The 24440-nt window shown below is 42.7% G+C and overlaps 1 protein-coding gene across 1 annotated transcript in view; it reads right to left on the minus strand.

The window, feature by feature from the left end:
- Nucleotides 1-202: 202 nt before the first annotated feature.
- smad3a (SMAD family member 3a) overlaps nt 203-24440 on the minus strand; it is a 31333-nt gene continuing 7095 nt past the window's right edge. Inside the window, exons 2-8 of the mRNA XM_080458416.1 lie at nt 11766-11959; nt 10112-10246; nt 9913-10038; nt 5340-5552; nt 4314-4451; nt 3967-4111; nt 203-2690 (exon numbers count right to left, since the gene is read on the minus strand). Coding sequence (XP_080314542.1) covers nt 2567-2690; nt 3967-4111; nt 4314-4451; nt 5340-5552; nt 9913-10038; nt 10112-10246; nt 11766-11959 — 1075 coding nt within the window. The 3' untranslated portion in view covers nt 203-2566. The remainder of the gene's footprint in view (nt 2691-3966; nt 4112-4313; nt 4452-5339; nt 5553-9912; nt 10039-10111; nt 10247-11765; nt 11960-24440) is intronic.

Genomic DNA, 24440 nt, shown 5'->3' on the forward strand with positions numbered 1-24440 from the left:
TGGAGTGAATTGTACTTAAAACAATTTAGTTAATTTTATTAGTAATACTCTATTACTCCTAAAACCAAACTGAAAATAGTTTTTTAACTTTTCCAAACTATTTGGACAGCTGAACATATTTTATTTATCCTTTTAAATACTAGTATTTTAGGGATTTCAGGATCGTTTCATCTTGAATAAACAGGTCAGCGTCATCAGCAAACAGTTTGATATTCATATATTTTTATTTTAATTGTAGATCGACAATAATACAGAAAACGTATAAAGCGTCACATCAACTTTTTATAGGCAGAGAAAAATAAAGGGTATAATTTTATACAAGGAATCTAAAAAAGAGCCGATTCGAAGACAAAAGGTAAATCACGACTAACAAAGACGATTAAAAGAAGGAGGGGAAACCAGAAGCACCGTAACTGGAAAAGTGTATAAAAATGAGGGTAAATACGTGGAGTGGTGGGGGTTTATGAAATACCCCCTACCCCCCCAGTCAGGACTGCTGAGCTCGACTCGCTGGTCTCAGATCAGTAGATGCTACCGTCTCTGAAACCAAATCAGCAGAGCGCAAGTTTAAGAAAAAACACTTCAATACAGATCAAACTCTACAGAGTGAAAGGTGAGCACCACCGGGCCGCTAACGCTGAGGGCCGAGGAACCGGAGGAACCCGGAAGAACCAAGAGGAACAATTAGGAACCGGGAGGAACCAGCAGGGACCATGAGGAACTAGGAAGAACCATTAGGAACCAAGAGGAACGAGCAGGAACCATTAGGAACTAGGAGGAACCAGCAGGAACCAGATCCACCTCAATCTCAGCAGGCCACTAAAAGAAGCAAAGCCACGACTCTTTTTAACCTCCAAGTTTCCAATAATAATAATACACAATTCACATGGAGCACTCTGTGTGTGTGTGTGTGTGTGTGTGTGTGTGTGTGTGTGTGTTTGCATTTTTTTAAACAGATTTGTCTGTGTCTCAAAATGTGTGTGTAATAAGATACGTGTGTGTGTGCCATTAGCTGTGTTGGAAAGGTGTGTTCACAGATGTGTACTATGTTTTGTGAGTGTGTACTTACAAATCTTACTACACGCACACAAATCTGCACGCACACACACGCACACACATACACACGCACACACACACAGTTTTCAGCTCCATAAATTCGTCTCTTCCTCACGTTTCTTCTCCTGCGTTGAAACCGTTGACATTATAAAGGTCAAAGGTCACATTAAAACGCTCATGTGGGTTTGCTATGTACAGAAATAAAAAGAACTATGAAGCTTCTCTTATTTACACGCCTCTAAGTATCTGAACATTTCCCTTTGTAAAGAGCCGTGCGTTCATGTGAACCTGCCTCGTCCTCTCAGGGAGGAACAAAACGTTTCAAGTGAAGACACCTAATCCGTAAAAAAAAAAAAAAAAAAAGGAGTGCGTTTACGCTGCAGCGGAGGACACACTGATGATGTAGTTAGTATGCCCGGCCACGGGAGGGCGCTGTTGCTTGATTTTGTAATGAACTGTTGTGGGAACAGGCCTTGTGTTTGACATCCCTGGTTTAATGGAGGAAAATGAAGAGAAATGATCAGTTGGAAACAAACCAGGACACGTTGAGGTTCCACCAATTTTAAACATCCGTAGACTATTGAAAGTCTTTTTAAAGGTTCGTAATAGTGATGCACCAATACAACTTTTTTTTTTAAAAGAACAAGTACTCGCCGATACCGAGTACTTATTAAACGTCATTAAGTTTAATTTATACTCAAAACGATATGTGAACCACTGCGCTATACGTAGTGATGATAATCGCTGTTTATGAGTGTATGAGTCACTTTAATCATGTTAAGCATGGAGTATCGCTGGTGTGAGGGCTCTGAAACCTTTTAGCATGTAGCATGTAGCATGGTTCAGACTTAAGTGCTGAGCAGTTAAAGTAATCGGGCTAACTGCTGGTCCAAACGTCTCCGGTGATGAAGTTGCTGGTGTTGTACGGAGGATCTTTCTCCTCCTCCTCATATTTTCGACAAATATAATTTACAGTCATACGTCGCCCGTGCTTTAATCCGAACCTGCCGCTGACTCCGCTGGTTGTATCGGGGACGCTTTCACGAGTATCAGACCCGATGCCGATACTTGTACTGGTATCGGTGCAACCCTAGTTTGAATCCAAACTGATAAAAGTCTTCATGGCCTTCATGGCTGAAAGTCTAAAATGCAGAAACAAAATCAGGTAAAACCAACAAAACTTTACAAAAAGTGAGAATAACGTTGAATAAGCGCCATGTTGACCCCTGTACAAAAAAAAATAGGATTTTTTTCTGAAACAGGAGAAAGAAAGACTTTTTTTTTTTTTTAAATGAAGCTCCTGTGGCTTGAAAAACATTGACAAAAATACAATTTTGAAGACTTGTGGACACGATGTTGACATCCTGACGTGGTGCAAGTCTCATTCAGCCACTGAGAGCGAGTATCAAAGTGCTACAGCCGGAGGAGAGGAAGAGGAGGAAGAGGAGGAGGGCGTCTCTCAGTCTGTGTTGAGTCACTGACGGGGGGAGGCGGTGGGCGGCGGCCTCCTCTAGGACACGCTGGAGCAGCGGATGCTGGGCGAGCCCATCTGTGTCAGCACCTTGTCCAGCCACTGCAGCGGCCCGTTGAGGTGCAGCTCGATCCAGCAGGGGGTGCTGGTCACCGTCTGACGCCTGGGGGCAGATCAAGAGGCGGAAGGTAAACTCTCGGCAAACTCAAAGATCTCCAAAAACCCAGAGTCCGGCGAGTGTGAAACACTTCAGACGCTCAGCGGAGGCAGAAAACACAGCAGGGGGGCAAATATCTGAGCAGGGCCGGCCGGGATTTGAACCCACGACCTTCTCACTGTGAAGCGAGAGCTGCAACATATCAGACACATGAGAGTCGAGATACACACACACACACACACACACACACACACACACACACACACACACACACACACACACACACACACACACACACACACACACACACACACACACACACACACACACACACACACAATAAATACGACTCTTCACTTTCTATCTGTTGGAATTAATCTTGGTTGATTTTGTGAATGAAGAAGGTATAAATAAAAGTTTAAACTAGACAATAAAGAGAGAGAGTGAAGGAGGAGGAGGAGGAGGAAGATGAGGAGGAGGAGGAAGAGGAGGAAGAGGAGGAAGAGGAGGAAGAGGAGGAAGAGGAGGAAGAGGAGGAAGAGGAGGAAGAGGAGGAGGGCCGATCTGCTCCAGTAACCTGAATCCTGTTTCTAAAGTGTCTCCACATGTCAGTGTTGCTCCTGCTGGAGCTTTCTCCTCTGTGGAAACCCTCCAGCCAATCATCTACCCTCTTCCTCCTCCTCTCTCCTCTTCCTCCTCCTCCTCCTCCTCCTCCTCTCTTACTATCAGTGAGTCAGACTGTGGAAAACAGGGCGGGACAGAAGAGGGAAAGTCTGACATCTCTTTCTGACACAGCACATGTGTGTTTGTTTAAAAATAGTCTGCAGTGCCAGCTCAGGCCCGCACACACACGCACGCACGCACGCACGCACGCACGCACGCACACACGCACGCACACACGCACGCACACACACACCAGGGGCTCTGAGGGGCTTCACAGTCTGCTTCTATCGTCTCAGCCTCAGACTTGATATCTGCTTTTAAAGTTGCTCTCCGTCACAGAAAGTCAACTTCCACCACAGTCTCAACCAGATGATCACAGCGGGGAGTCGAACCCGGGACCCGCCACATTCAGGATCTACACTTTACCCATAAAATCAACAATTCATCAAATGCAAACTGCTTCTGTGATAACTTTAATTAATTATTCAAATATTTTTGTTCGAGGTTTTATTATTTTCCTCTGTGTGTGTGTGTGTGTGTGTGTGTGTGTGTGTGTGTGTGTGTGTGTGTGTGTGTGTGTGTGTGTGTGTGTGTGTGTGTGTGTGTGGCTGCTCCTCACCTGTACTCGGCCCCCCAGCCTTTGACGAAGCTCATGCGGATGGTGCACATCCTGGTGAGCTGGTAAACGGCCTCGAAGCCCTGGTTGACGGACTGAGCCAGCAGAGCTGCAAACTCCTGGTTGTTGAAGATCTTCAGGTTACACCCTGAGGGGAACATCAGGCCCGGGACGATCCGTCAGAGAACAAACATCACCTGATCACTTTACCCTGCGATCAGCAGAGCACTCTCCACACACAAACACACACACACACACACACACACACACACACACACGCACACACACACACACACACACACACACACACACACACACACACACACACACACACACACACACACACACACCTGGAGGGATCTTGCAGACGGTGGCCGGGTGCCAGCCGTACCGCTGGTTACAGTTGGGACTCTGGACAAAGATGGCGCTGTCACTGAGACACTCTGCGAACACCTCCCCTCCGATGTAATAGAGCCGCACGCCTCGGCCTGAAGAGAACACCCAGACCAACACATGGAGCTCACACCACGAACACAGGGGGAAGAAACCGACCAGCCACAACATTATGACCACCTGCAGATCACTGGCAGAGCTCTGAAGGTTTTTCTGTGGTTCCTGACACAGGAAGCTGTGAAGTGGAGCCTCCATGGAGCACAATGTTTGTCCCGCACATCCCACAAATGCTGCATTTGATTGAGCTCTGGTAATTTGGAGGTCAAGTGAACAAATAAAACTGTTTAAAATGACTCAAAAATTTGCCTGAATTTACTCTTGAATTATCAATTTAAAAACTGGTTTGAAATACAATCACAACTAATGCCAACTATGGACAAAACTATTATAAAATATATTATAAAATCATTTTTCCGAAAACAAAACAATTCAGAAGTCCAAACATGTCCAACCCATACTACCCATACAACCCAACTACAGTCATCGCTGGTTCAAAATACTCACATATTTAATGTGGTTGTGTCCAATGTAAGTACAAACATGTGCAAATTACATTCAAAAGGAGTCCAGAAAGTGCAGAATGTCTCTGACATGTATACAGAACTAATCAAAAGTTGTCCCCTTAGATATATTACATTCCTCACATTAATGCTCCATGTCTTGGTAACATGCACCTGATGGAGGACTGAACGCTTCCCAGCAGAGGCTTCACATTGTTCCCATCATGCATCATGTGTTCCCCTGGTAAGCCACGCCCACACACCTGTCCACCCAGGTCATGAAGAAATAAATCCTGATTGGAGCAGACCCCCGCCCAGTGGTCAGAGATGTTGTTTCCATTTGTCTACTTGTAACACCTACAGACCCTCGTGTGGTCATAATATTGAGGCTGATTGTCGCCAGTTCGGGGCTGCGTGTCATACCGATGTGTCTGCGTGTCAGCTCCACGGCGGCGTTGCGGTTGACGTTGGACAGCAGGCCCAGGCAGAAGCGCTCGGAGTTGGACGGGTCCGTGAAGCCGTCCACGGTCAGCGAGGGCTGCGAGGCGTGGAAAGTCTCTCCGACCCGCTGGTTCAGCTCGTAGTACGAGATGGAGCACCAGAAGGCCGGCTCGCAGTACGTCACCGGCTGGAGGTCTGACGGAGGGACAGACAGCTTTAATGGAACCGACATGGGAGGAAGATAAAGAGGCTGCACCGGCATCTCACAAAGATTATCTCCAGACACACACCAGGAACACTGTGGCCGGTTTCCAGGTCTCCAGGAAACCAGAAGTACGACTCGTCACAGGAGTGACCAACAACCACAATACCTTATACCCCCCCCCCCCCCCCCCCCCCCCCCCCAAAAAAGTCATATTGAGCTTTGGTTTACTTCAATTTGCTTTTTTTCTGTCATATCACTACACTAATGATAACACATTGCCAGGAAGTCAGTATAAGCTGCATATATTCACAACAACGCTTTAAAAGGCAGGAAGGGTATTTAACATAAAAATGTAGGTTAGAGGTTCAAAAGTTTTCTGTGTGACCTCCCGAATAGTCTCACATCAGCATTAGGACTGAAATATAATATTTACCTTCGCCAGTGAAAGTTGGAGCAAAAATTATGTTTTTGTCAGCGTGTATTTATTGGTTTGTATGTACGGATTTGAACTACTGACCCGAGTTGCACACTTTCTGTAAATCAGGTCCTGTTTACACAACAATATCTTCAACTACAAGGGAAAACTTTGGTACCATTTTGAGAGTCCTTTTACACGACAAGAGTACTCAGAGTCACTGAAAACCCAACTTTTTGGAATGAGCTCTAAAGGAGGAACTTTTTGAAAACGACTCCCGACTCCATGGAAACAGAGGAATAGGCAACTTTTATGAAACGCTGTGATTTTATTACAAATACAAGCAAAGGTGCCAACTTGTGGCCTGGTATGTTTACTACATGGTTTTCAATGTTTCTGCTGCTTCCTTGGAATCAGACGTTTTCAAAACATTGTCGTGTAATTGCAAATCTTTTCTGAAATGAAAGTGCAAAAACTATGCATTTTCCCTTGAAATGCTGTCGTGTAAACTGGGCCTCAGTCTCACTCTTCTTTCATATTTTTTTGTCATTTTAAATTTGCGGAGAGTAAATAATACAATGTGTGGGGAAAATAATTTAGTCTAAATGAGATCATTTGCTAATGTTGATATTGTAATAATAATAATAATAATAATAATAATAATAATAATAATAATAACAACATTCGTACCTGAAACGCTATCTGGAATTTCACAAATGCTTATTTTATCATTTCTAATATATGATTACACTTAGCATATTTTCCAAATTAAAAGATGCACCTGAGAATTAGTCGTATCTGTCAAAAAGTCACAAAGAGTAAAAAAAACACGCATAAGTCTAAAGGCCGGCACACACTACAGGATTTTTTTAAATCTTCACAGATCAAGAGACCACACAGTTTATGGTCACATAAGATCTTCCTCTTCTGAGCTGTTAGTGTGTGGAGTGACTAAAGAGCTCAACACACACTAACTGATTCCTCAGCAGAGTTTCAGGCTCTTCACCATAGATCGTTTTTACTCTTCTGTTGTCATTTTTATTTTTGTCTACTCACTTTGGCTTCAGCCACAACGGTTTTAAATAGTCTATAAATACAGACGACTTGACTTGGAATCCTCAGAGCGGAGACGGAGTGTTGAGAGCCATCTTTTTGACATAATAAAATAAATCCTGGTCACTGAGGCTTTGAAGGATGTTTCTGTTCTTGTTCTTGACTTGTTCCCAAGTCTGTTTAGTTCCACGAGGGTTTATCTGTAATAATGAGGTTATTAATAAAGGTCACGACTGATATAACTGCAGAAACATGAATTTATGGAGCGCACATCTACTCTGCCGTCACAGTGATGAATTAATATTCCAACACGAAATGCATTCACCCAGTGGAAACAGCCTCAAAACAAATTAATGGAAAATATAAATTTAAAGAAGCAGTGAGCAATAATAAAGTAAAACTGAGTGATCACAGCACCGTGCAGGTTCACTTATATTGTCCAATGAATTAATATCGTATAATCTCATGAAGTCAGGTATTAACAAGTCGGGAACTTTCTGGCTTTGGCTGCAGCAGCAGTGCTGCTTTCAGCCTGGTTGGTTTTCATCCCGCCACTCATGACATCACGCTGCTCGGCTCCTCTTGAGCAGAACACACACTACAGGATTTCTCATCGCAAATATTGAACATGTTCATTATTTATGATCTCTCTTTCCGAAACCTTCCGAGTGGATCGAACTGGATAAAATTACTCTCAACACTCCCCACACCACAGGAAGATCAGACACGATATTTTTTGCAGACATCTGACAATCGGGCCTGTGCTCCCGATGCTCGGGAGGCGAGATCAGGACAAAAACAGGCCCAATTATCCTGCAGTGTGCGCCGGGCTTCAGTCATTTTGATTTATTAGTTGGTTTTCCATATGAGTCACATGAGCAGCAAAACCACTAAGTCAGTGTAACATATAGTCTTGAGCATACGGTAAAATTAATTCAGTAAATAATTGATTCGTCTTCCAGGTATTTCTTTTTTTTTTTTTTTCTTCAGGATTTAAAGGGAAAAGTCCTGCTGGGAAAAAGAGCCTGGATGTGAAGCTCAGGTCTGTCTCACACTTTAAAAAGCATCCATCCATCTTCGACACTGCTTTCTGGTACTTCAGCAGGGTCACATGGTTAGAATGTAGGTCCGCTGTCAAAGTCTTTGGTCCACAAATCTACTTTTGAGTGGACCAAAGCTTTGAAGCGACCTCATTCCTGCAGAATGAAAACCTCTGAAGTACAGAAAGGAGGGCAATACTACAACTAGATGAGCTTTTAACGGATCACTTGGAAACAGAATTCTTCATTTTATTTCTAAAAAAAAGACATAATAGATGATAAAAGGGTGCAATTACAAAAACAGATGAGGAACAATGATAGAGGAGGCTGAAATGATGACATATGGGGGGAAAAGGGGGCTGAGGTGGCTGCAGAGGGAAGAAAAACATTCGGGAGAGCTGGCGTCACAAATGTCAAAGCCATGCGCCGTTTCCCAGAAACTTTTTACCAGAGAAAATGTGGAAACTCGATCCTCAGTGGAGGCTCAAGGCACGCGCGCACACACACACCCACACACACACACACACACACACACACACACACACACACACACACACACACACACACACACACACACGCACACACGCACACACACACACACTTGTGTCCAGATGGGATAAACGTAGGATGTTGTTATTGACGTTAGCGCTCATGGTGAGAAGACAAAGGCTTCTTTCATCACCTGCTTTCCTCAAATCAAACACAGAATTCCCACCGGGCTGATGCACCATTGAAGTGTGTGTGTGTGTGTGTGTGTGTGTGTGTGTGTGTGTATGTGTGTGTGTGTGTGTGTGTGTGTGTGTGTGTGTGTGTGTGTGGTGTGTGTGTGTGTGTGTGTGTGTGTGTGTGTGTGTGTGTGTGTGTGTGTGTGTGTGTAAGAAGGTAGGTAGATAAAAAGTACACAAATGCACAAATGTTGTATTTTGGTGGCTTCTGGGACATTGTATTGACTTACATTCATTTCCTGCAGACTCAAATCCTAAAATAAAAAAAACCACCCTACCCTGTACATACTCCTAAAGTTATTCCGACCTCAAAGCATGATTGATCCAAAAAAATACCGTAACATTCCAGATGGAAACTCAATTTTTAAGGGAAAGTTTTATTCCCAAGCCTTTCTTTAACCACTTTCCTAACACCAACCATAGTATAACGTAAAAACCTCAAAACGAGTCTTTTGTTTTTAAACATAGCTCAATATGTGTCTCAATCATGACCAGATTCTTTATAGTTTATTTTCAAAGTAGATATTAAATTCCTTGGGGAGATAAATATTCAGAAGTATGCCAGATTTTATCCCTCCAGGGGTAAAAGCAAATTATTTAAATGAATTGTATTATTGTGTTTAAATAACCTACAATGCATTTTTTCACTCCACAAGTTCAATACTCATATTGCCTTTTTTCCAGTATGCATATATGTATCTATACTTTTCTAACTATGAATTTTCTATTGAATTCCTTATGTCTAACTGTTTCTGTGGCAATAACTCGTAGTCCCTAATGGATCAGTGTACAATCAGGTTTGAGTACTCAACAGTGCAAAACAACCCCAAAAATATATTACATGAAGAAAACTTTGATGATTCACAAACGGCTGTACCAGGACCGACCCCCGGGGGCACTGTGTGACACACACAAAGTTATAAATTGTTGTTGCTACATAAAAATTGTGAACCAGGAACACCAAGAGGATGTCCTCTATTGATTGTGACGCTCTTTTCTTGTGTGGACCATGTTTAAGTCCCCACAAGAGAATTTGTCCCCAGAGTGTGAGACACGTCGGAGGTCGTGTTCCTCATGCCGATAGGTAAACAACAAAACACACACCAACACTTCTCACCTAGGTTACTGTGAGTGGGTGAGACGGGGTTTGGGGACAGGTTTGGGGAGCTGGTGTCCATGCTGTGTGTCATCTGGTGGTCGCTGGTCTCTCCATCCTCACTGAGGTAGCCCGGCGGCGGTGTTTCTGAGCAACAAAAACCACCGATTATCATCCGTTCATCACACACAGCTCTGTAAAGTGCATCTTGAGCTGGTACCTGGTATGTAGTTGCTCTGAGGCTCGATGCCAGCGGGGAAGTTGGTGTTTTCAGGGATTGAATGGCTGTAGTCATCCAGAGGAGGGAACTCACTGGGGATTTCTATGTGTCTGGGCACCAGCACTGGTGGGAGCACTGGGGGGGGGGGGGGGGGGGGGGGGGGGACAAGTCAAGACATAAACACACCGTGCAAACGATTCCTGAGAACTGGAGTGATACAGCTAAAAGTACATCTAACCAGTCAAATGAAAGAAATATAACCTACAAAGATAAATATTTCAAAAATTCGGTCCGCTAAAGTGTTCCTCCTATCTTATCTAATCTTGGTCACTTCTCAGGGGAAAGCGTTTCGGGAACCTTCTACACATTTTAATAACTTCTTCTTCACTGCTTTCCAAGCTAATACTACATTGCTGGTATGACGTTAGGCAAGCTTTCAGTCCCGCAGATCCTCATCGTCTGTGTCGTGTCTAAGGATCATTTCAAGGAAAAAGGCATTTTCAAAGAATGCCTGTTTTTTCATGTAAGGCCACTACTTGGTGCTGTTGGTTGTTTTTGTAATGAAACCACACAAACATAGTCTCATAGAAAAATACACTGAAAACATTAGCAATTGGAATTCACAGACATTCGTATGGACAGACGACCAGGTTGGATTGTTATTACGGTGACTGTCAAAATAAAACTACCAAGTCCCAGGAGAATATGGACTGGAAGTCATGACATCACAGAGAAAACATTGTTGTTATTGTCCATCGACTGAGCATGTGCAGGAGAATTATTTACTATGGTCGTAGTGCGCAGGTGCAGGTGCAGGAGCAGAGTTTAAGAAAAGTTGGAGCATTTTCAAAAATTCCATTTTGGTAGCTGTTTTCAAAAAGTTGCTTTTTCAGTGGCTGTGAAAACGAACACCCAAAACATAAGGAGAGTTTTCCACTTTCGCTTGAAATTGTTGTTGCGTAAATGAGGCCTAAAATGCAACATTTCTCATTGATTAAATTAAGAAATTATTATAAAAAGATTTTGGGTGACTTCATAAAGTCATTCCTCGGGCCTGTTTTGGTCTGCAAGCCGTATGTTTGACGCTCCCAACTAACAATGTAGCCTCAGAAATTCATTTCACATGTGAAGGAAATAAACACATGTGGTGCAGCTCTTTCATAATAAGGAAGTAATTAGAAATTCGACTATAAAATGAGCCATGTGCAATGACTTATGAGAAAAATATGCTATAAACCCCCACGATAAAAACAAGGCTATAAAAATGTGCCTTGGAAAAAAAAAATTCTAAATAAAAGAGGAATTGACTGGATGAAAAGGGCAAAAATCTGAATTGAAATCGTTCATCAAGCAAAAAGATCTGCGATAACCAAAGGTGTTCCACAAGAGTCAGTTTTAGGACTTTCACTTCTTAATGTCTATTCGTTTCCCCTTGTTGACACGCTGAAGACACACACTTCTACTTTCAGTTCCACAGTTTCACTGATGACGCTCAGCTCTGAAGCCATCGTAGCTCCCGGAGAACGTTTTACAGCTCGAACAGGAGAAAACAGGTGCTGAGCAGGATTTTCATCAATCACTGGTGGAGCACCGAAGTAAATTTACAGTTTGGAAGGACTAACTGGCTGCAGGTCTGAGGGGAACAGTTCCATACCGGGGGTCTCCACTCTCTGGTAGTGGTACGGGTTGACGCACACTTCATCCTTCTTGGTGTGGAAGGCGTACTCGCACAGGTCCAACGCTCGCAGCTCGTGGTGGGACTGTAGGTCCGGCCAGCGCCACAGGCGACAGTAGATGACGTGTGGGAGTCCTTTTCTGTGGGAAACCTGCAGGCGGCCATCCAGAGACCTGAAGACAGGAAGAGAGCGAGAAGCAGAAACAATCAGCATCAATCAGCAACTTTCTGTCTGAAATTCTGATGGATTTTAATCAATTTGAGCTAAAAATACATGAAATCCTCCTTTTGTGCATTCAGTTTAAGCATCAAACATTTTTGGAATTTCCTCTGTTATTGTTTTGCATGTTCTGTGTTTTTATTTTGATTGTGACAACTTCCACATATTAACTGCATTTCCCTCCAGATTACTTGAAGCTAAGACCCAATTTAGATGGCAACACTTGAAGTAAAAAATTATAAATTTTGCGTTTTTGTTTTAAATTTGAAACTTATAATAGCACTCTTTTACCGGTAAGGCCGACTCAGAACAAAATTGTGGTGTTTGTGGCCCCTGAACTGAAACTGCTTTGGTCTAATGCTTTTAATTTATAAGAGACATTTGGATAAAAAGACATAAGTGGAAAGAAAAAATTGGTGGTGTTTCGGGACGTGAACATGTGTTTGGAGGTTCACAGGATCGAGTCCCAGGCTCCTAGTATGTGTAGTTAACTAATTTTCCAGGATTAATAATGTTTCTTTTCTTCTTCTCATGGTTTTACACTTAAGCTTCTTTTGTCTATTTCACAGTGAAAAGTTCTGTCCTATATGGTCTATAGAGCCCAAAAACTGTAATATCTGATCATGTGCAGAACATCATGAAGCCTGACATTCTATGAAAAGTTTTAAATAGTTTGAGAGTTGTGGGTGATGAGGGAGCATACACACACACACTCTGCACAAAGCCGTGACCTGAAAACACTCCGTGTGGTGTTTACTCCTGGCGAGGGTCCCAGCTGTTTGGCTATGAGCTTCTGTCTAATAATAACTAACCGGCAGTGGGATTACTGTACGTGTAACAGCAGTTCATTGTGTTGTGTAACATCTGCACTCATCTGCAACACAATGCTGCGGGCGGGATGCTGATTGAGGCCGCCGCGGAGCGAGCGGCAGCAGTTTGACGCTGCACATTGACATAATGAGGTTGTTGCCTGCAATCTCAGAGTACAATGACCCATGAAAAAAAAACAAAAAATGGAAAAACACACACTCGTCATCTTACGCAAGTAGCAATGGCAGCATATGTTGCCTCTATATGCGCCTCCCTCCCACACACACACACACACACACTCAGTGAGGGTCAAAGGCTTAAACTAAAGCCCCCTCAGAAGGGCAAATATCTACCTCTGAATAAAAACAAGGTCAACCATGTCCAGCTCCTGCAGAGCTCCACACTGCCTCATCTGGGTCAGCCATTATACATCCATCAAGGAAAGGAGGCTGCTTCAATTTTTCATGGCAAAGCTTTCATTCACCGCCTCTGTGTTGTAAAAGCAGTAGAAGGATGGGGGAAGTGGGGGGCGAATTAGCAAACGGTACATAATGTACCAGCAACATTTCAGACGCATTCAGCTGGAGGACCAAGACGGTGGCGGAGAGAAGCTCAGGATCCCAAACCCGGATGTGTTGACGACTTCCATCATCAGCTCAGTCGACACTTTTATCTTTTGTCGGTCAGAAAGTGAAGACGCAACGCTTTTACGCTTTTCGCTGCAGAAACGGAAACCGAGTTGGAGCGTTTTCAAAAAGTTGTGTTTTCAGTGCCTCCGAGCACCGCCGTCGTGTAAACAGGCCCCCCAACACATAACTACAGTTTTACGTTTTCAATTGAAAACGTTGTGGCCTCAGTTAGTTTTGCACTAATTGCACATGATCCCACATCCACAATTACCTGCAAGACCATCAGTACTGATCTGGAAACCGACTGAGCCTGTTGGGTTTCTTTAGCTCAGATCATAAATATGGTGACACCGCTTCAACCGACCGGACGGGGCCAATCAGATCCAATAGAAATCTTTATAAGTGGTAGTCATGATCAGTTAAATGTGATTAGTTACGATGCATGAAACCACAAAACAAATTCTTCAACCAAATCATGACCAAGCATGAAGACTAATTACATGAAGACTTAAAGTTTAAGATAATTCTTCATGTGAACTGTCATCGCTTAGAATATAATCCATCAAAATCAATGTTGTTTTGAATTTTTGACTTGGCAGGAATATTTTCATCATAAAAAAATCCACTTTGCACCTCTTTTATGGTAACTTTTGCGTTCCTATGAGTTCCTCATTGACAACAAATGCAGTTCTTCAGACAAAAGACATTTTAAAAATCATAATAATAATAAAAACCTTGATATGTATGATTAGTGAAAGGATTTGATGAAACGTGCTTCCAATGTACGTCTTAAACATGCACGTTCGTCCCCAGCGGGGACCTGAGGGCCTCCATCATTACCACTAAAAGCAGTTTCCATCCATGTTTCGGAGGTTAGTCATGGAAAAAGAGAAGCGTGTGAAAGGCTCCTGCAGCATGACGTGGACGCCTCAACTTTCTTTTGCTTGACGCTGCATGTTCTGCAGAGGGAAAAATGCACATTCACACAGTTTATGAGGAAACCTGACGAGTAGATGTAGAGTAGACGTCAAACATGAGGCCTGGGGGCCAAAACTGGGCCCCGATCCAGTCAAGCAACCAAATGGTAAAAATTTGAAAGAAAGCAATTTTTTTTTTTTCCGTTTCAAACACGCTTTAAAAGTGTGCACGAACATCTCCAGAGCGGAATGACTCATGTTCCGCGATGGGACAGAAGAAGTCCCAGAAGATGTGTGTGACGGTCAGAGAGGACTGATGAGACGTTCCTGGTATGAACGTGTGGGCACAGAGTTCCACACACTGCAGCAGCTTTTCAGAGATTTCCAGTCACAAGATCACAAAGAAAGAGTTTCAGTAACCGTGAGTCACTAATAGGTTCAATAGCGGATCTGCACATGTGCGGCATGTGAGGGTCGACACTCAGAAACCAGTGCTATGACTTTATTGAGCTGAAATCAAATTCAACCCCTGGACTTAAACTGTAAATGTGTGCAGGTCAGTTAGTGTTGTTACACAGCACTGTGAGGGAATACTAAATGCTTGTGCCAGCTGCATTCAGATTTGCTTGACATCGTTTATGTGGAGACTTGCGCGATAATTCCACTTGGTTTTAAAGCCAAGACAATGTTTCCAGTGAAAACGCAAAGTTCCATATCAGCATGCATTTCAAATCGCCAAATACCAACTCAACTGCAATAAGTAATGTTTCCATACACTGTGCATTCATAGAAAATCAAAAGGACAGGGTTTAAAATATGAAAGAAACGTGTGATTATTATTCAATACCAAAGCCACTGATACAGGCTGAACTATTTCTCGACGTGGCTCATGTTATCAAAACTGTGTAGGAACTGTTAGGATACTGTTATGATATATTGATATGATATAATATAATTATCTCGCACATTGACACAACAGGAACTGACAGATTAAAAAGTTAACCTGGAAAAAGCCTGGAAATACTCAACATGCACCAGAGAATCAATGAAAGAGAGTGTGTGTGTGTGTGTGTGTGTGTGTGTGTGTGTGTGTGTGTGTGTGTGTGTGTGTGTGTGTGTGTGTGTGTGTGTGTGTGTGTGTGTGTGTGTGTGTGTAAAGGTTTCAGTTTCGGGTCATTGAGCACAATCGTTCTGACACAGATTCACTGGAAGAGAAAATCCATCTCAATCTGTCTCTTCTCACTTCAGATCATCAGTTTCTGAACGAGTCCTCGGACAAACGTTGACGCGATGGAGAAATGTTAAACTGTGCTATCCTGAGATGATCTGACAGTCAGAAGTTGAAATGAGACAGCAGCACTGAAGTCCAGTCTGGAGATTTGTGAGGTGAAATGTTGGTGCGCGTCTACGTCTTCCAGCGATTTTCGGAAACTTTTCCAATATTATCAACAATTAGAGTCTCTGTTTGCTTCATTTATTTAATTCCTGAAGTTGCCAGATCTTCATTCATTCACTTCTTTAATTGATCAAATTAAAAATATAAATAAATCCATTATTATGTTTATAATAATTATAATAATAGTTCTTATCATTATCATTATTATTATTATTAAACTTATTTACTCCTACCCCTTTACTCAAAATACTAGAATTAAAATGTATATGAATACTGATGTTGGTATAGAATATATCACTAATCTATATTATAACACTGATACTAATAATAATCTTGTACGTAGATGACATTGTTATTTATACATATTGAAATACCATGCAGCGGCCACATTTGAGTCAATTCAGAGTGACAATTTTGTTAAGTGTACGAAAACTTTAAACTTATAAGATATTTTTTTTGTAACGATATAATATCTAATAGGATTCTGTGGGAGCATTTATTCAAGTCAGAGTGATGTCAAGATGAACTAACGGACACACACACACTGTGCTGAGGTGAGTGATTGTGCAGATTATTGTAGATTTGTGTGTTTTGGGCTGACTCACTGAACACACTCAGACAGCAGATTGAGCTACACTAAGCCGGGGGTGGAATGGGGGGGAAAAACAAACACTGTGGGGCATGTCCTGCTACGCTCACAGACACAAACATACACACTCTGTGTGTGTGTGTGTGTGTGTGTGTGTGTGTGTGTGTGTGTGTGTGTGTGTGTGTGTGTGTGTTAAGGCTGGACGCACACACACACTGATCATCAACATCTGAGCTCCAGAAACTGACCTCCTTAAAGTTAACTTCTTCCAAACTATTTTAGTTTAAAGGTATGAGCAGTGACGGAACGAAGTATCATGAACTAGCAATACTACTATGAACTCCTAGTAACTTGTTAGTATTACAGAGTAGCACACAGAGGTTTTGTGGTTCGTCACATTTGTGGTCGCAGAGCTGCTGTCTCGCTCCGTCCTGCTCACTGAACTAGCCGTTAGCTTCAGTACAAATCAAAAATACAGCTGTTAGTTTTGTTTAAGTCCTGTTTAATAGACGATGAAGGCCGCAGTATTCGTTAACTCAATTCTCACCCGACATGAAAGTTGTTACGTTGGAAGTTGCATTAGCATTAGCCTGTATCCAGAGTAGCTGCGATTGAGATTAGCATGATAAAATAGCAGTTAGTTCCTCTTTAAGAGCTGTCCGTGTGTCGGTGGTTTATCTCGGCTGTTTCAGCTTCTAGAGCATCTTCCTTCCATTAACTGATAACTAACTTGTTTACACGACAACGCTCCAAGTAGCAACACCTCGTTCATTTCAGAAAAGTTACGCGAGAGACACTGAAATGGATGTAGTCATCATACGAGGCCACAAGGTGGCGCTGTTAGTTGTTTTTTGCAATGAAACCACACACATATGTATGCAGAGAACTATACACTGGCAACTTTAACAAAATCGAGAGTACCAGATATTTGTGTGACAAATTACTTGCCATTAGGGGAGAATCTCAACTATAAAACTATCAATATCGACTATAAAACTACAATACAGACCTCCACTACGGAGGCCGCCATGTTTGTTACGCATGAGCAGAAATACTATTTAGCACAGTGGTGGCGTGCACGCGCGGCGCTCTGTAGCCTCCAGCGGTCTCTGCGGCCGGAGGAATTCGCAAGTGTCAAAGAAAAGTTCCACCTTGGGAGCTGGTATGACAAACTGATGGTTGCAGTGCCTCCGAGCAACGCTGTTGTGTAAACGGACCCCCGAAACGGAACTAAAGTTTTGCCGTTACATTCCTTTTTGTTGTTGTGTACCTGGGGCGTTAATCAGTAAATCAATACATTGAGCCACACAGTGCTAACAGCTCAGCTAATGCTAACACTTCAATAATACAGTTATGTGAACATAATTAACAAATCGCAGAAAGACAGAGAAAATTGAAAGTAGCCTACAAGAAGTACTAACTTCTAATTTTCTTTAACTTCTAAAATCAAGAACTCAAGTCAAAAAAACATGCACTGGGGGTCCTTGAGCAAGACCCTCGGACCCCCCAGCTCTCCAGGACACATTCGTAAATGAGATTTCTAATCTCAATGTGGTTCTCCTGGCTAAATAAAGGTAATTCAAGAACACATTTTACAAGCATTAATGTATTGTATTAATAGGTTTTTTCTGAATAAGCGCCTGTTGACATGGCAACCATTTGAAAAGAAAAAGCAAAACTTTCATAGCATGGTCAAAACATTGTCATGTAAATGGGGCCGAAGTAAACAAATCACTTCTACATAAATCCGAACGTAATAATGAAAATGTGTCAACTTCTTCACAGATGCGCTCAAGAGTTTTCTGTATTGTATTTTGCACAAGACTGCAAATTAGTTGTATTTAAAAATCACCAAATTTGGCAGGTTTGATTGGAAAAAAAAATAAAAAGTGTTGATAAACTAGAAGGACATCACTGTGAAAGCATGTAAACACGAGACGCTGCAGCAACAATCTGTCCTCTGAGGGCACAGCAGGCGAGGACAAAGTGGCTGATGGATAAAGAAAGGAGGGTGCTGCTGGACAAAAGGACCGGCAGCCTGTCTGCACAGCTCAGAGCGGCTCACAGTGTCTGTGACCGAGCCCCTCCTCCGTCTGCCCCACAATCCCCACCCCACCGGGCGGGGGGGGGGGGGGGGGGGGGGGGGGTGTAGGGACGGTGGGGGCGTATGGCTGAAATGGCCTTTGTGCCTTTCATAAAGTCTGTGGAGGCCGGACCCACAGACCGACTGCAGTGTGTGACACTCCAACAACAACACCAGGAGAGACAAATCGTTCCAGAGGATCTGCAGGAAACTCACACTGGCTTCTTTCTGCTTCACGTTTTTTTTTGTTTTTTTAATATTCAAGTTCAACTGTTGGTGAATTAATTTACTCCCGACAGAAGTGTGTACAGAGCAACATGCTGGGAAAATATAATAACCGCTCTAAAATTATGGTAAACTAAATTTTGTAGTTTAGCAACAGCAGAGGCGACAGAATTACATAATTCAGACCCATTTACACAACTCAAGTGAAAATACATAGTTTTTGCATTTTTGTTTCAGGAAAGCTCTTGAAAATGATGTCCGTTTACACGACAATGTGTGGGTGGGTGACTGTCAACTATAAATCTACCAATATAGACTATAGAACTAGAATATAGACTGGGCGTGATGCCACTCTGGGGACCGCCATGTTTGTTATTGTCCATCTAACCACACATGAGCAGAAGAACTATTTGCCATGGCGGTGTTGCACATGTGCGATCGCAGCGCTTCCGCTGTCTACTCAGGGTCAGAGCCCGAGCGTTATTCCAAAAGTTTCACCTTGGGAGCGATTTTTAAGAAGTTGCCTTTTCAGTGGCTCAGAGCACAGTTTTCCTTCAAAAAAGACACCCAAAACACAACAAAACTTTTGCGTTTTCATTGAAAAAGTTGTCGCGTAAACGGGGCTTCAGGGTAATTCGGGATCGGATCATTTAAACACACATCCCTCTGGTCGTAGTAAATTGTTTTTGTGCACGAGTGAGTAGATGAACAACAGAAATGGAGGATTCAGAGTGTTTGTCCTGTTTTGAATCCAACAGTGTTTCTGACAACAAACACGTAGCTAACATTTACTACACCATCATCTGCATACGGGGAGAACATCTCTAACATTACTGAGATAACTTGATGTTTTTTTTCTACCACTGGAGTATGGAAGAGTACTTACTCAGGATACTTTATAAATAAATATCTACTCACCAGACTCAATCACTGTAAAAATTAGGTAACTAGTCTGTCACTAGTAAATACAAGACAATGTGAATAATTCACCTGCTGGGTGCTAACAGTGGACTTAATGAAAAACCATTTTTTGTGAGTAACTTGTAAGTAAATGCAGTACTTCTAAAGGTTAAATAGGTTAATAGGTTTTAACCTAATAGGTTTAAATAGTCACTCACTTTTTGTTTATACACTAATAACAAACTGATGATGCTACAGCGAACAGACAGTGAAATAACCCGTCTCTTTGTACAGTAAGTAGTTAGAGACAGTGATACTTTTAAAAGAAGTAACTAGTTACTTGACTCAATTACTTTCAGTTTTCATGAAGAATAGCAGCCATATACTAAAGATAAAGTGAGCAGTGGACGCAGTCAGAGGGAGGTAACTACTCTATAACTACTCTATAACTTCTTTAAAAACTCAACTAGTTTTTAAAGAACTAGTAACTGTAGTGAAGTTACAGAGATTTGTACTCCTCAGCTAATAATTGCAGCCTGGTTGTACTTTCGAGGCAGTTTTACATTACGGTGGAGATTTTCCTGAGAGTAAAACTAGTTTCCAGTCATGTTTTTTTTCAGTTTACTCGTCTTCTCTCATCACAGAAAGTAAAAAAAGTAACAGGGTCCAAACGTTGGCCTGTGTCTGCATTCCTGCAGTGGTGAGGCTCATGTGGCGAAACATATTCCACCAGTCACCTCCCACTCTCTCTGGAAAAGCCATCAGACGTCTCTAACAAAGGTGGTGGAGGGAACAGAGAGGGGCGGCCCGCCGTGGACTTCAGTGATATCATCCGGCTGAAGTGTGCGGGGGCCGTGGAGGAGGAGGAGGAGGAGGAGGAAGAGAACCAGGGTGAAATAGGAAACCAGCAGACGGACGAGCGAGCGGCTGGGCCAGACGACAAACAGCAGAGTCGGCGGAGGACTGGGAACCATTAGGTTTTACTGCTAATGCTCCTTCCCTCTATCCAAATGATGAATGAGTGAAAATATTCCACATGCAAGTCGTCAACACAAACACACACACACACACACACACACGGTTTGCATCCAGTGGAAATGCAATCACTTCATACTCTGAAAGAAAGAAACTCCACAAACAGGAATCCATCTATCTTATCATCCATCCATCATCAGTCCATCATTCATCAATTTGTCCATCCATAATCCATCATTTGTCTATCATCCACCTGTCTATCCATCCCTTTATCCATCGTTCGTCTAGCGATCATCTATCCATCTATCCGTCCATCATTATTCTATCTGTCATCCATCCATCCGTTCATCTATCCATCCATCCATCCATCTAACATGTCTCCATCATTCATCTATCTATCATCCATCCGTCCAGCCATCCATCTATAATACAACATCCATCCATCCATCCATCCATCATCCATCCATCCACCATCCAGTTTCCTCATTCTTTTGAGGATTTTATTGATTGGCATCACCGGTGAGTACTTTCTCCTAAACTAAACGTCTCCTAAAGTCTGTTTTTTAATCCTCGTCCTTCTTGTTGTCTGTAGAATAATCTGTAATCGTCTCTTTTTAAAGCCACATGGACTCGTCCTCCTCACTTCCAGCTGTAGTCCAGCAGCAGCTCGCAGGGTTAGACCAGCAGAGCACAAAGGCACAGTGTTGTCTGCCGAGCGTGTGTGTGTGTGTGTGTGTGTGTGTGTGTGTGTGTGTGTGTGTGCAGATAGTGAGGCGGCCCAGGCCAAGTCTAGGCAGAGCCGTCTCTAACTAACCCTCCACCCGCGGAGCAGCCACAGACCAAACAGCAGCCCACACCCTGCTGGAAGGGAGCATTCCTCTGAGCTGAGTACGTACACACACACACACACACACACACACACACACACACACACACACACACACACACACACACAAACATAAACAGAAGCTCATCAGGTTAGACGACAGGAGATGTTTTCATGCCTCCTTAATAAACTAAAAAAATCTTCTCTTTTTTTGTTTCAGAAAAGTTCCACATTTCCACGGCAACATTTTGGGGAATCTGTTTCCATTACAAATGCAGAAGTGCTGAAGAAGATGCACGTTGGGCCACGAGTTGGTGATGCTGGTTGTTTTTGTGATGAAACCACACATACATGCAGAGAACAATACACTGTAAACATTAACCGGAATAATTAATGGGAGAACATTCATATGGACAGACGACCAAGTTGGATTGTTATCACGGTGACTGTCAACCATAAAACTACCAAGTCCCAGGAGAACATGGAGTCAAGACACTCTGGAGGAAAACATTGGATGGATGTATGATCTTGAAGGAAATTCAAATTGTCAGGTGATTACAGATAAAATAAAACTCCTGTCATACAAGGGCACTTATCGGCAAAATAAATATTTTTTGTTTAGATCCAAAAATAAGATGACGTACTGTGATCACACTGATCCATAATCTGTGCTACCAAAATGTCCCCATACTGTGACATCATCACTGCGTGACATCCTGAGCTGCCAGGTGAGACAGGTTTTTAAGGTCAAAGCTCTTTTGTTACAGCAAAGTACACACGCATGCACACACCCACACACCCACCCACCCACACACACACACACACACACACACACACACACACACACACTCAGCTTGTTACCAGCCACACGCAGACAGACAACACCTAAACCGTGTGACCTGTCCTCGACCCCGAGCTGTCTCCGATGACTCAGGTGTGAGACTTCACCTGAGAGCTGACTGAAGAAATGACAAAGAGTGTGTGTGTATGTTTTAGCCATACTGGTGAGGACCTGCAGCTGATAAAACACTGGCACATGACACACTCGGCACTGTCAGGAATTCCCCCCTCGGATTGACAAAGTATTTTCTCTTCTATAGGGACTAAAACTGACGTAACTGACTATTTTAGGTGAAGCTGAGGTTAGATCACGTGTCATGAGTCATGTCCATTACACTTTAAATCATTTTGTTTTAAATATGTGTTTTAATGAAATAATTAAAGGTTTATTCACCACTAATTTCTTTTACTTCACGAAAGTGATTGCCACTGCAACAACGGCTAAGGCCCACCTCACAATTTAAACTGATAGATTTCTGGAGGAAGCTGGTTTACACCTTGTTAAGTCTAACTGGAAGGGCACTACCTCCCATTTGATCCTGTGGTACGTCTCCTAAATGATGATTCTCCTCTTTCCCTCAAGGAGAAAACAAGAAAAACAAAACCTGGCTGTCATGCAGCCAATACGATTGAAGACTAGCGGAAGAAACCTGCAGACACTGGGAGCTTTTTTGGACGTCACAAACAGAAAAATATCATCAGCAAAGATTCATTGAAAAACAAAAAACAACCAAATCAATGTGAACGAATCTCACTTGAAAGGTTGAAGGACGTCATGGTCTTGTGACCAAAGACAATATAAAAAAAAATTTCTGACAGTGTCAGAAATTTGTGGTGATGGTGACTGCTGCTGCGACCTGCGTCAACTAACTGACCAGTAGAAATGCATCAAATCGTGGGGGTGAGGGTGGAGGTGGGGGTGTGAGATAGGGAAGTGGGAGGAAATATGAAAAACTAAATCATAAAGAGTTCTGCTTCATCAGTTCAGAAAATAACAACTGCTGCATAATAATGATACCGGAGCTTTAGTTACAATTCTGTCATTTATAATAGATTCACATCAAGAGGGTTCGATGAACTCCTCTTTGAAAAGCATCAGACTCTTTCTTCTAGAGCTTCAGATTTGACCAGAAGCAGAAACATCTGGCCGCAAAAAGCACAAACTGAAGACGTATTACAAACCAAAAAAAAAAAACAACACACAAGGCACAAACAATTATTTCCTCATACAGACCGGATGTACACACCTCCAGATGGCAGGATGTGTGTGTGCGTGCGCGTGTGTGTGTGTGTGTGTGTGTGTGTGTGTGTGTGTGTGTGTGTGTGTGTGTGTGTGTGTGTGTGTGTGTGTGTGTGTGTGTGTGTGTGTGTGTGTGTGTGTGTGTGTGTGTGTGTGTGTGTGTGTGTGTGTGTGTGTGTGTGTGTGTGTGAACCACTGCGACCACAGTCTGCCTCTGATAAACTGCAGAATCCAAACAGTCGTTCTCTTGCTTCATCTTTGGGTTTCCTCTTCACCTCCAGTCCAAATCCTCTCCTCATCTCTCATCTCTCCACTTTTCACTTTTTCATTTCCCTCCGGTTCACTGAGGTTGCCGAAGCATTCGTCAGACACCTGAAGCGTAAATGCGTGAGAGCGTGATACCCTCCTACATTTTTCATGAGCTCAACACACACACACGCACACGCACACACACACGCACACGCGCACACACACACACACACAGTCTGTAAAAGTCACTGTACAATGGATTTCAAAAACTAAATTCGAAGTGGATATGAAAACTTCCACTCTGAATGCTCAAGAATATTCAGAACTCCGAAAAATCAACGACAACAACGAAAAATCTAGAAAATGTTACCTGTTGTGGAACTCTCACATCTTCTTGAACTCTGACAAAACATAAAACTTGGCAACTTCGAAAGCCATTATACATTCTTGAACCCTCCTGTACTGCAGAACTTTTCTAGAACTCTGGCAAAGTGTGATACTTTCAAAAAATATGAGAACTCTCACATGTTCTAGAACTCCAGGATGTTGGAACAACTCTCACATACTTAAGAACTCTGACAAAGACACACCGTACAGTTCTCACACATTGTGGAACTCAAAAACGTTTTAGGACCCCTGACAAATTCTAGAACCTTTAACAAATTCTGAAAATCTCTAGAACCCTTGAATTTGACAAACCCTGCAACTTTTGACAAATTCCAGAATAATAAAACTGTCACACAATGTGGAACTCT

The sequence above is a fragment of the Lipophrys pholis genome (genome assembly GCF_963383615.2).
Source record: "Lipophrys pholis genome assembly, chromosome: 2".
NCBI lineage: Eukaryota > Metazoa > Chordata > Actinopteri > Blenniiformes > Blenniidae > Lipophrys > Lipophrys pholis.